The sequence below is a fragment of the Tupaia chinensis genome, unplaced genomic scaffold, assembly GCF_000334495.1.
Source record: "Tupaia chinensis unplaced genomic scaffold, TupChi_1.0 Scaffold000115_1, whole genome shotgun sequence".
In the NCBI taxonomy this organism is placed as follows: domain Eukaryota; kingdom Metazoa; phylum Chordata; class Mammalia; order Scandentia; family Tupaiidae; genus Tupaia; species Tupaia belangeri.
The window spans coordinates 599,219-610,875 of NW_006159579.1; the positions used below are offsets into that span (position 1 = coordinate 599,219).

An 11,657-nucleotide genomic window follows, 5' to 3' on the forward strand; every position below is an offset into this window, starting at 1 on the left:
AAGAAAGATCCCAGGGTAAAGAGTGTCACCAGCTACCAGGGCACCTACACATCCAAAACAGCCCTCGCCAAGCCCAAACCCCTCTCTAACCCTCCCCTCAAAGCACCCCACAGAAGGAAGCCTGACTGCCTCTGTGGATAAGAGGTTCATTACCTGAGAGTTACCCCGGATCCACCCACCTGTAGACACCTCCTGTACACCCTCAGCGGCCCGGTGACAGCCATCCACCAGCTGGCGGGTCCAGGCAGCCAACTCCTGCGGTGACTCCACGCTGAACAAGTGAGTGTCCACGCCGTGGCGCGTGCCCGTGCGCAGGGCAAAAGAGAGCTCCGTGTCGTAAGGCACCGAGCCCTTGGAGGGGCCTGAGTGCACCAGTCTGGGGTGGGGGACAGAGGGCTAAGCATGAGGTTGCAGGTGAAGCAGGCAGTGACTTGGGAAGGTACCTGTGAATCCATCACCACTTACTAGGGGACAGGATTTGCAGGCAAGTGGTGATTGACTCAGCAGGGGCATCCCCTGCCTCCCTTCCCCTCACTCCTTGTGAGGTCACAGGGGTCCTCACGTACATGTCCTCCTTTGCACATGCGGATCCCTCTGCCTACACACTCTTCCTGCACAGCTCACCCCTTGCTTCCTTCAGATCTTTGCTCCAATGTCGCCTTTGAAAAGCCTTCTCTGACTTCCCTGCCTAAAACACCGTTTGTCACTCGCGAGCCTTACTTTTCATCATGATACCAGAAATGATACCTTTTATTTATTTGTTGGTGGTTTGTTTTTGTTTTTCTTTTTCTTTTACTTTTCATTAGAATGTCACCTAGGGTAGAAATCTGTTTTGTTCAACACTGTATTCCCAGTAACAAAAACCATACCGGATACATAGTAGGTGCTCAATAAATACTTGCTGTCTGAATTAATGAGTCACTTGAATAGGTGGGCAACTGTGACCTACTTATCCCCAGTTCCCAGAAGGTTCCTGGCACGTGGGCCAAAGCTCAGCCCAAGATTAGGAGATATGGGTGACCAAGGCCCCAGACACTGCAGCTCAACTCTCAACTTGCTATGTGACCTTGGGAAGCTCACTGCCCCTCTCTGGACAGCAGACCTCAGAGTCCTAGCCATCAACCCTTTTTGCTCCTCACTCCACCCACTCTCTTTCCTGTAGCCTCAGTTTCCCCCTGAAGCCACTGCTGATACCAGGTCTCCCACTTCCCAGCCCTGAGCTACCGAACCATGAGTGCACAAACTTGCCATGCAAACTCCCTATCCATCCCCCATGCACTTTGGGCTTGACTTCAGCCTCCTCATTTTGTACTACCACCCCCCCCACACACACCCAGACACCAGATCCAAACCTCTCACCAACATCTGTTATCCAGGACACCTCCTTCACCCAACCCATCTGGCAAGCACTAAGCCCTGTTAATTTTACCACCCAAGTATTTTCCAATGCAAATGCCGCCTTCCTTCTCCATCTGCTGCCTCCACCCACCTCCACCCCACCCCCCAACCCCCTCCTGCAAGCCTGCAGCACCCTCCCAGCTTCCCTTCTGCCCTCTCCAGTGACAGTCCACGTGACAGCCACAGGGATTCTTTTAAAACGCAACGTGAATTGTGCCTTAAACCCTTAGATACTGCCACAGCTCTTAAAATAAGCCAGCATTCCCTAACAGAAGTTCTGTGAGATCAGGCCCAGCCATCGCCCTGTCTCACTTCTCTCCATTCTCTGCATGGAGTCTACAAACTGGTTCTAGCACGCTCATCGCTCTGAAGACACACTATCACCCTTCATGCCTTGTACCTTTCACCATGGTCTCTCTGTATGAGATACTCTTCCAACCATCCTTAAATAGCAAGCTTCTGCTCACTCATCAAAGTCCAACTCAAATGTCACCTTTTCCCTGGACCCTTCCCGAACCAACCCAGGCATAACTGTCTCCTACAACCATGCACTATAATGGCCATTCCTGGGTCTATTTCTCCTACCAGCCAGGTTCTCCAGAGGGGAGAGTCTGTCAGAGTCAGTTCCATGTCCCCACAACCAGTCAGTACAAGGCATAGGTGTCAACGAATGAATGACAGGTAAGCCTGCACATCCTTCTGTTCCAAACCCTGAAGAAGGAGGCCTGGATAGGGTGGAGACTTGCTTCAAGATCACCTGGGGAATAACTTGAGGCAGAACAGGCTAGAGGTCCTAGCTTCCGGGGCCCATCCAGAGCATCTGCCACAAGCTCTGGGCGAGACATGCTGCCCCTGCCCATGGATACCTGGTGGCGATGAGTGGGGCAGTACGAGTCGGCCGGCTCAGGGCCTCTTTTGTACTACCACCCCCCCCACACACACCCAGACACCAGATCCAAACCTCTCACCAACATCTGTTATCCAGGACACCTCCTTCACCCAACCCATCTGGCAAGCACTAAGCCCTGTTAATTTTACCACCCAAGTATTTTCCAATGCAAATGCCGCCTTCCTTCTCCATCTGCTGCCTCCACCCACCTCCACCCCACCCCCAACCCCCTCCTGCAAGCCTGCAGCACCCTCCCAGCTTCCCTTCTGCCCTCTCCAGTGACAGTCCACGTGACAGCCACAGGGATTCTTTTAAAACGCAACGTGAATTGTGCCTTAAACCCTTAGATACTGCCACAGCTCTTAAAATAAGCCAGCATTCCCTAACAGAAGTTCTGTGAGATCAGGCCCAGCCATCGCCCTGTCTCACTTCTCTCCATTCTCTGCATGGAGTCTACAAACTGGTTCTAGCACGCTCATCGCTCTGAAGACACACTATCACCCTTCATGCCTTGTACCTTTCACCATGGTCTCTCTGTATGAGATACTCTTCCAACCATCCTTAAATAGCAAGCTTCTGCTCACTCATCAAAGTCCAACTCAAATGTCACCTTTTCCCTGGACCCTTCCCGAACCAACCCAGGCATAACTGTCTCCTACAACCATGCACTATAATGGCCATTCCTGGGTCTATTTCTCCTACCAGCCAGGTTCTCCAGAGGGGAGAGTCTGTCAGAGTCAGTTCCATGTCCCCACAACCAGTCAGTACAAGGCATAGGTGTCAACGAATGAATGACAGGTAAGCCTGCACATCCTTCTGTTCCAAACCCTGAAGAAGGAGGCCTGGATAGGGTGGAGACTTGCTTCAAGATCACCTGGGGAATAACTCGAGGCAGAACAGGCTGGAGGTCCTAGCTTCCGGGGCCCATCCAGAGCATCTGCCACAAGCTCTGGGCGAGACATGCTGCCCCTGCCCATGGATACCTGGTGGCGATGAGTGGGGCAGTACGAGTCGGCCGGCTCAGGGCCTCGCGGGTCTGGGGGAGACAAGAGTAGAGGAGCAGCTCCTTTTCAGTCAGCAGGGCCAGGGTGGGGGCCGTGCCCCCACTGGGCAGCTGCAGGGGCAAAGCGGCAGTGAGGAGAGGTAGGAAGGGGAAAGGTCAGAGGGCCAGGGTAGGGTGAGATGATAAGGGGAAGGACTGGGAACAAGGAGAGCTCCAAGGATGGGATAGAGAGAGGGATAAGACCAGGGGCCAGCAGACACCTGCTCGGTCAGCCAGCCGATCTGCTTGACGTCCTGGCTTCCAGCTGGGCTGGTGGCCGCCAGCAATGCCTGAAGCTCGTCCTTGACCCAGGGCATCAACGCGGTGATCTGGGCTTGGATGGCACCTGCCCACGACCTCGCACTAGCCTCATCCTTGGCCCTCAGGAGCAGGGGGTCTTGGCCGTCGGCTGAGCAGATCTCCAGATACCTGCGGACACAAATGGGTGGAAGGGAGGGCCTGTCCACTGAGCTGCAGCTGCCCAACCCAGAAATCTGACCCAAGGAAGCCCTCTGACCACCTAACCAGGAAACTACAAGGGATGTCCAGGAGGGAACCAGGAGGACCATTGCTGCTGCGGCTTCAGCCACAACTCTTGTGGCCTCATGGGATCTAGGGACAAGAGACTATGACATATCTATGCACAGACACACAAATACACACACGCTCAAACATGTATGGGGCCTGAATTATTGCTGTGTGAAAATTGTATAACCTTGTCCTTTTCTCCAGGTTTCTAAGAGGGATTCTCATGCTTGCTTGGTCAGCTCTCAGGTTCTCCTCATTGCCCAGAACCAAAGCAACTCACTACCAGGGGAAAAAAAAGAAAAGAAAAGAAAAGAAAGAAGCTTGAGAGGTCAGGCTGACCTACATAATAAAGAGCTGGGGGTGGGTGCAGGTGGCATGCTGGTTAAAGGTGCTGGACTCCCACATGGCCGACAGTGGTTCGAGTACTGGAAATGGTGGCTGGCTTTCTCACTTTCCCTCTCTCTCTCACTCTCTTGCTTTCTCTCACTCTGTCCCTCTCTGGTAAGAAAGAAAGAAAGAAAGAAAGAAAGAAAGAAAGAAAGAAAGAAAGAAAGAAAGAAAGAAAGAAAGAAAGAAAGCAAGCAAGGAAGCTAAATAAAATAATTCTTTAAAAATGTTTTAAATAAAAATTAAATTAAATTAAAAAAGAACTGGGGGTGCTGGCATGTGGCATGGTAGTTAAGGGTGCTGGACTCCCACATGGCCAACCACGGTTCAAAGTCCCAGACCTGGTGGCTTGGTTTCTCACTTTTTCTCTCTCTGTCTCTCTGCTCCTCTCTGGTCAAATTAAAATAAAATAAAATAAAATAATTCTATTTTTTTTAAAAATTGCTGGGGACTAGGAACAGGGAGAAGAAAGGAGGTAAAACATGAGGCAAGAGTGAAGGAAGATTTTGAGGATGGAACCAACGGGAGTTGGTACAGGAAGAGGATTTCCCAAATGCTCCATAGGGCATTTAGAAGATCGCCCCCTTTGGCATTTCTGTGCCAGATGGAATGGGGTAAAAAAATGGACAATGGTTCACACAACACCCACTTCCACACTCTTGCACCTCTGCCTTCCTCTATGACAGAACTGGAGAGCAAAATACTTGAATTCCCAGCCTCCCTTGCAGCTAGGACTGGCTGAGACCTATTTCTGACCAATGAGATAAAGAAGTCCCTGGATAGCGTGTCCCTTCCCAAATGAAAGTATATCTTTCCTGGGTGTGGTAGTCAGTCTCCAAACATGGCCTCTGCCAAATCCCTCCCACCCTGTAGTCATTTTCTCCCAGTAAGAGGTGATGTTCATTTCTCTTCCCATTGACTTTGCAATTTGGTTTAACAAAAAAAAATGTAGCAAAAGTGATATTCTGGCATTTCCAAGCCACCATACAAGAAGTCCAGGTACCCTGAGACCACCATGCTGTGAGAAAGCACAAGCTGTCCATGTGGAGAGGCTATGTAGAAAAAGAAATGCCCTTAGCTGTTCCAACCATCCCAGCCAAGGTACCAGACATGGGGGCGAAGTAGCCACCTTGGACTTCCAGCCCCAGCAGAGACCATCTAGAGCAGAAGTGGCCAGTTGAGTCAGCCAAGATTATATAAGAATGAGAAATAATGAATTGCTGTCTCCTTCCTTCCTTCCTTCCTTCCTCCCTCCCTCCCTCCCTCTTTCTTCCTTTCTTTCTTTCTCTTTCTTTCTTTCTTTTTCAGTTTGCTATAGGGCATGAACACTTGCCAGAGAGACAGAGAAGGAGAGAGAAAGAAAGTGACAAATCACCTCCCTGGGGGGAATGGCTACACTACAATCCCTTCTCCTCTAGTTTCCTCTAGGGATCTTGGGCATGCACATACACATGCCTGGCATGTTTTTCAAGCCTTCGAGTCCAAGACTCAAACCCACAGTCAACCAAGTGGGATCCAGCCACATTAACCAACATTGAACATGTTTGGCCCATAAATTCTCAATCTCTCTCTCTCTCTCTCTCTCTCTCTCTCTCTCTCTCTCTCTCTCTCTCTCTCTCTCTCTCTCTCTCTCTCTCTCTCTCTCTCTTATTTTCAGTTGTCAAAGGGCATGTGTACTTTCCAGAGACACAGAAAGAGGAAGAAAGAGAATCACTCTCCCCCAGTAGAGCATGATCATACCACAATCCTTCTTATCCATTTCTCCATCTGGTCTGGATTTGGGGCACACATGCACATTCACCTGGAGTGTTTTTCAAGCCACCAGGACCAGGAGTCAGATCAATCAGCCACATGGGATCTGGCTTCCCTTAACCATCAACGAGAGGCTATGTCTAAATTGTTAAAGTCACTAGGTTTTAGGATGTCTTGTTATACAGCAGTAGATAGCCAAAGTGCCAAAAGAAAAGTCTGTACCTTTTGCCCAAATCCTGTTTGAAATATGGAGACAATGCTTAGAGGCACAGCTACCATCATACCTCCATGAAGAAGAAAATCCACAATGAAAATGGCAGAGGAACTGGCTTCATGGCACAGCAGTAATACACTGCTCAAGAGGTGCCAGAGCCTACAGAATAACCACAGTTTGCATCCCCAGCCTGGTCAGCCTGAAACACACTGGGCATGTGTATGAGTGTCCAAGATCTGAGGGGCGGAAGGACTAGATGAAGAGGACTGCAGTGAGACTAGGCCCTGTGGAAGTTACTCATGTCTCCCTCTCTCTCTCTCTCATGTGCTACGTCAAGAATAAGAGGAAAATATTAATAAAAATAAATTAAAAAATAAAAACAAAAATGGCAGAGGAAGAAGCTAGAAGCCAAGTTCCTTAATGGTATCCTTGAGCAGATACATCAGCCTGAATAGCTGACCTCTAGACTTCTTTTTAAACATGTGGGAAAATAAACTCATTTATTTAAGCCATTGCAGCCCAATGCAATCTAATATTGAGTAAAAGTTTGATAGAGTTTTCATTGCCAGACTAGGATATTCTGTGCTGATGAACCACATGGAACCCAAGTTATATTCAGGTTAAACATACAGTTACACATGCATACACATGTTCACACACATATATACATACATTCACTACACATGTAAATATTAATATACAAACATAAATGTACAGATCTACACTCATAAACAGGCAAATACTCATACAAATACTTGCACTTACATGACATCTACATAAGTACACATATAGAAACATACATACACACACACTTTCAGTAATGTCTGGAATGAAACTGCAAACTGAAGGTCCCATGACTTCCAGGAAGAACTTATAGCACCTCACCCTCACCTGACATAAAGAGCCCTTTCAGCGGTGCACCTGTAAGTGACCTGTGAATCACTCTCATGGGGGCAGGCAGGGGATGAGGCATCAGGTGGTACCAAGAGATTTGAATACTGGGCATTAACTTTGTCCTCCTAGGCAATGTAGAGTACCACTTGGCCTTGAACCTAGGCTGTAACTAGAACCCACAGCACAAGCTTTTTATGTATATCCCATATACACACCACCCCCAACACTGCCTACCCCACTTGACCAACATTCACAGTCATACATTGCACAATGATGTCTTGGTTAACAACAGACCATACACACGACAGTGGCCCCATACGGTTACAATGGCTATACCATATAACCTAGGTGCGTGGTAAGCTGCACAATCTAGGTTTGTATAAGTGTACTCTATGGTGGCACAATGACAAAAATCACTAACGAATGACACTCTTCCCAGAATGTTTCTCTGTCGTTAAGAGATGCATGACTAGGTCAGCAGGTGGCATTAAGGTTAAGACAGCTAGATCCCATATGGCCAGCTCTGTAGTTCAAATCCCAGACCCATCAGCTTGAAAAATCACACTGGACACTTGTATAGGCACGCCCAAAATCCCAAGAGAACCAAGGAGAAGGGACTACAGAGTGGCCATCCCCCTGAAGGGTGATTTTTTTACTTTCTTTCTGGCAAGTGCATGTGCCCTACAGCAAAAACTAAAAGAGAAAGAGAGAGATGCATTACTATTCTTCATTCACCTACCACTATCACTCAGACACCCTGCATCATCTACAGCAGAGAGAGCTACTGGAACAAGGCAAGTGCCACCCTTCCTGTGTAAGCATGGGCAGGTTACTTCCTCTCTGTCCTCATCTATAAAATGAGGGTAAAATAACAGGATTTTGCTCATATGGTCAGGTGAAATCGTGCATAGGAAGCACTTGACAGCGTTGGGTATACAGTAAGCTCTCAGTGAATGTTGGCTAGTATCAACCATATTGTCAGTGAGCTATTAAAAGCTACTCAGATGTGAAAGAGAGTAACCTGTGGCCCTTATGAATGTTCCTGGGTATCTCAGAGCCTCAGCAGAGTTGGCATAGACCTGGGGGATCACTGAGTCTAACCTCCTGGTTTCTCAATGGAGAATATAAAGGTCAGTGAGAAAAAGGGACTAATTCCTGGACTAGGAAGACCAAGACTGGAACCAAGGGCTCCTCCACAGACTAAGTCCTTCCCAAGACGTGAACTGCCCAAGAAGCAGAACACACCATCATCCCATAACTTCACTCACATAGCCATTCAGACAATTCCTTGGCACCTACTAGGCACTGGCTTGTGCTTATCACTTATGCAACACACAGGGTTTCTCTCCTTTGGCTTCACCATCTAATACCAGGGCATCTGGCTATCTGAATTCCCCCCACCCCAACCTTACCTGGGCTCCGGGTCAGTGGGGGTGCACCTCCTTGAGACATATGCCATCTTCAAAGACACATGTTTAGCCTCACTGAGATCCCGGGGTGGGGGACCAGGGGAGGAAGGTTGTCGCTGAAGGGGTGAGGCAGGAGGTGAGTCCCAGCCAACCGAGGTCCCACCAGCAGAGTTCTTGAAATACGGTGAGACCTCCTTCATGTACTTGACTGGTCAGGAGAGAGGTCAGCAGTTAGCATTATGAGATTGGCTCCCATGCAGCACACCCCACAACTGTCACTAATTCATTGCGACTTTATGTCCAGCATCACTGTATTCCTCTAGGATAAAGTCTCTGACAGGGCAGTGGGGTAGAAGATACTGGATGCCTGCCACTGAGTGCCTGCTCACGTTCCCTCTACCTTACAGACACATGGGCACCTAGATTTTAAAAAAAAGACTACATTTCCCAGATTCCTTTGCAGCAAGGCATGACCATATGACTAAGTTCTAGCCAATTACATGGAAGGGTCTGGATTTGGAGAATGGCTGCTTAAAGGGAACAGACAACAGTTGCAGCGAGGCAGTGAAATGGCCCTAGGTCATGTGACTACTCTGCCACTGTCTCATTATTATGTCTAACTCCTCATTCTTCTCACCTGCAAAAAGGAAATATTGCATTAGGTAGTCCTGTAGCAGAGACTGCTAATTGTCCCCCAACACAGTGATAGCCTCTCTGCTAAAGATTTCATTTTCCAGGGGCCCAGCAGGTAGCATGGTAGTTAAGGGCACTGGACTCCCACATGGCTGACCATGGTTGGAGTCCCGGACCTGGCAGCTTGCTTTCTCACTTTCTCTCTCTCTCACACTTGATCACTCTGTTTCTCTCTGGTCAAATTCAAATAAATAAATTAACGAAGTTAAATAAAATAATTCTTAAAAAAAAAAAAAAAAAAAGATTTCGGGACCAGCAGTTGGTGTAATGGCTATGTCACTGGACTCCCATGTAGTCAACCACAGTTTGAGTCCCAGGCCCAATGGTTTAAACTCGTGCCAGGCGTGTGTGCATGTGTGCCCAAGATCCCAAGAAGAGAATGGAGGAGAAGGGAATGTGATATGGCCATCCCCGCCCCCCGGGAGGTGATTTTTCGCTGTCTCTCTTTCTCTCTAAAGAGCACTCACACCCTATAGCAAAAACCTCTCCAAAAAACAAATAAAACAAGATTTCATTTTCCATGCTCCCTTGCAGCTATAATTGCCCATGTGACCAAGTTTGGCCAATAGAATGAGAGCAGATAGATGTGTCCAGATACAACATTCTGCCCATTAAAGAAAGGGACAGGGACTAATAGTTGCCATAATGGTTATGTCAGTGGACTTCCACATAGTCAATTGCAGTTCAAGTCCTGGACCTGGCGGCTTAAAACACACCACATTTGCATGCATGCCCAAAATCCCAAGAGGAGAATGAAGGAGAAGGGATTACAGCATGGCCATCTCTCCAAGGGGTAATTTCTTGCTTTCTATCTCTCTGTCCCTCTCTGTCTCTCTGGCAAGCACACATGCCCTATAGCAAAAACCTCTCAAAAAGGAAAAAGCAAGACAGAAACATACAGGAGGGAAAATCCTAGAATTATTTTTCTAAGGATGTAATATACACATACAAATAAAATGAGTGCCTCAATGAAAAAGAAAAGAAACAAGCTTGAATGCAATAGGAGCAATCACATTTTGTTGTGAGGACAAAGAAGGGAAGAATGCTGGTCTGTAGAACAAGATCGGTAGAGGTGCAAGCTGAAAGGCAGAGGGAGAGTATGCAGGGCACCTGCTAGCGTTCTAGTTTCTTATACTTGTCTTTCAGAAAGTAGGGCTGCAATCCCAACTGAGGATCCAATATTTGCAACTACAAGAGTCTTAATTGGGACTTAGCATGAGGACCGGCATTCTATGCCATTCTAGAAAAGGAAGATCTCATTAGCAATGGCAGCTAGAACCAAAAAGCAACATGATAATGGTTATCTAGGAAGAGTTTAATTGGAGTAGCAAGATTCAGGGACAAGTCAGCTCACTTGAGCACCTGCTATGTGCCAGGTACTGAGCTGGCCAGGATTCAGACATGTGTTTTGTTTTAAAGAATTATTTATTTTCAGGGACAAGTCAGCTCACTTGAGCACCTGCTATGTGCCAGGTACTGAGCTGGCCAGGACTAAGACAGTAAATACTTGACATGTGTTTTGTTTTAAAGAATTATTTATTTAGAGAGATAGATTTATAAACCCCGAGCAAGCTTCTGCCTGCCCGAGGCAGCTGCTGTGCGGAGACAAACACCCCCCACCACCCGCCGGGTGAAGCCACCACCACCATGTCTGACCAGGAGCCAAACCCCTCACCTGAGGACTTGGGGGATAAGAAGGAAGGAGAATACATTAAACTCAAAGTCATTGGACAGCAGTGAGATTCACTTCAAAGTGAAAATGACAATACACCTCAAGAAACTCAAAGAATCATACTGTCAAAGACAGGGAGTTCCAACGAATTCACTCAGGTTTCTCTTTGAAGAGAGAATTGCTGATAATCATACTCCAAAAGAACTGGGAATGGAAGAGGATGGGATTGAAGTTTATCAGGAACAAACCGAGGGGGGGGGGTTGTTGTCATTCAATGGTTTAGCTTTTCTTTTTAATATTTTTTCTTTTCTCTCAATTCTTTTTTATTTTTAAAAATAGTTCTTTTGGGGAACCAGCAGTTAACGTAATGGCTATGTCGCTGGACTCCCACTTAGTCAACCGCGGTTCGTGTCCCGGACCTGGTGGCTTAAAACTCACGCCGGGCATGTGTGCATGCATGCCCAAGATCCCAAGAGGAGAATGGAGGGGAAGGGATTGCGGCATGACCATCCCCTCTGGGGGGTGATTTCTCGCTTCCTGTCTCTATGTCTCTCTCTGTCTGTCTGGCGAGCGCATGCGCCCTACAGCGAAAACCTCTCCAAAAAAAAATAGTTCCTTTGTAATGTGGTGTTCAAAATGGAGTTGAAAACTGGCTCCCCATCTCTTTTAAACATCAGGTAATTTGAATCCTAGTGCTCATTACTGGCTATCGTTTGTTTCATTGGGCTGATGCCTCAGCTCCCTTCATAGTGCCCTCTCTCTCCTTTATAAAAGTTACG

The 11,657-nt window shown here is 47.7% G+C and overlaps 1 protein-coding gene and 1 pseudogene across 1 annotated transcript in view; one reads left to right on the forward strand and one right to left on the reverse strand.

The window, feature by feature from the left end:
- The window catches only part of SNTA1 (syntrophin alpha 1), a gene marked incomplete at its 5' end in the record, with an annotated part of 41,866 nt that overhangs the window by 2,188 nt on the left and 28,021 nt on the right, over window positions 1–11,657 (reverse strand). Inside the window, 4 exon segments of the mRNA XM_014586116.1 lie at window positions 180–376; window positions 3,271–3,401; window positions 3,551–3,758; window positions 8,517–8,721. Coding sequence (XP_014441602.1) covers window positions 180–376; window positions 3,271–3,401; window positions 3,551–3,758; window positions 8,517–8,721 — 741 coding nt within the window.
- LOC102472486 (small ubiquitin-related modifier 1 pseudogene) overlaps window positions 10,854–11,657 on the forward strand; it is an 8,925-nt pseudogene continuing 8,121 nt past the window's right edge.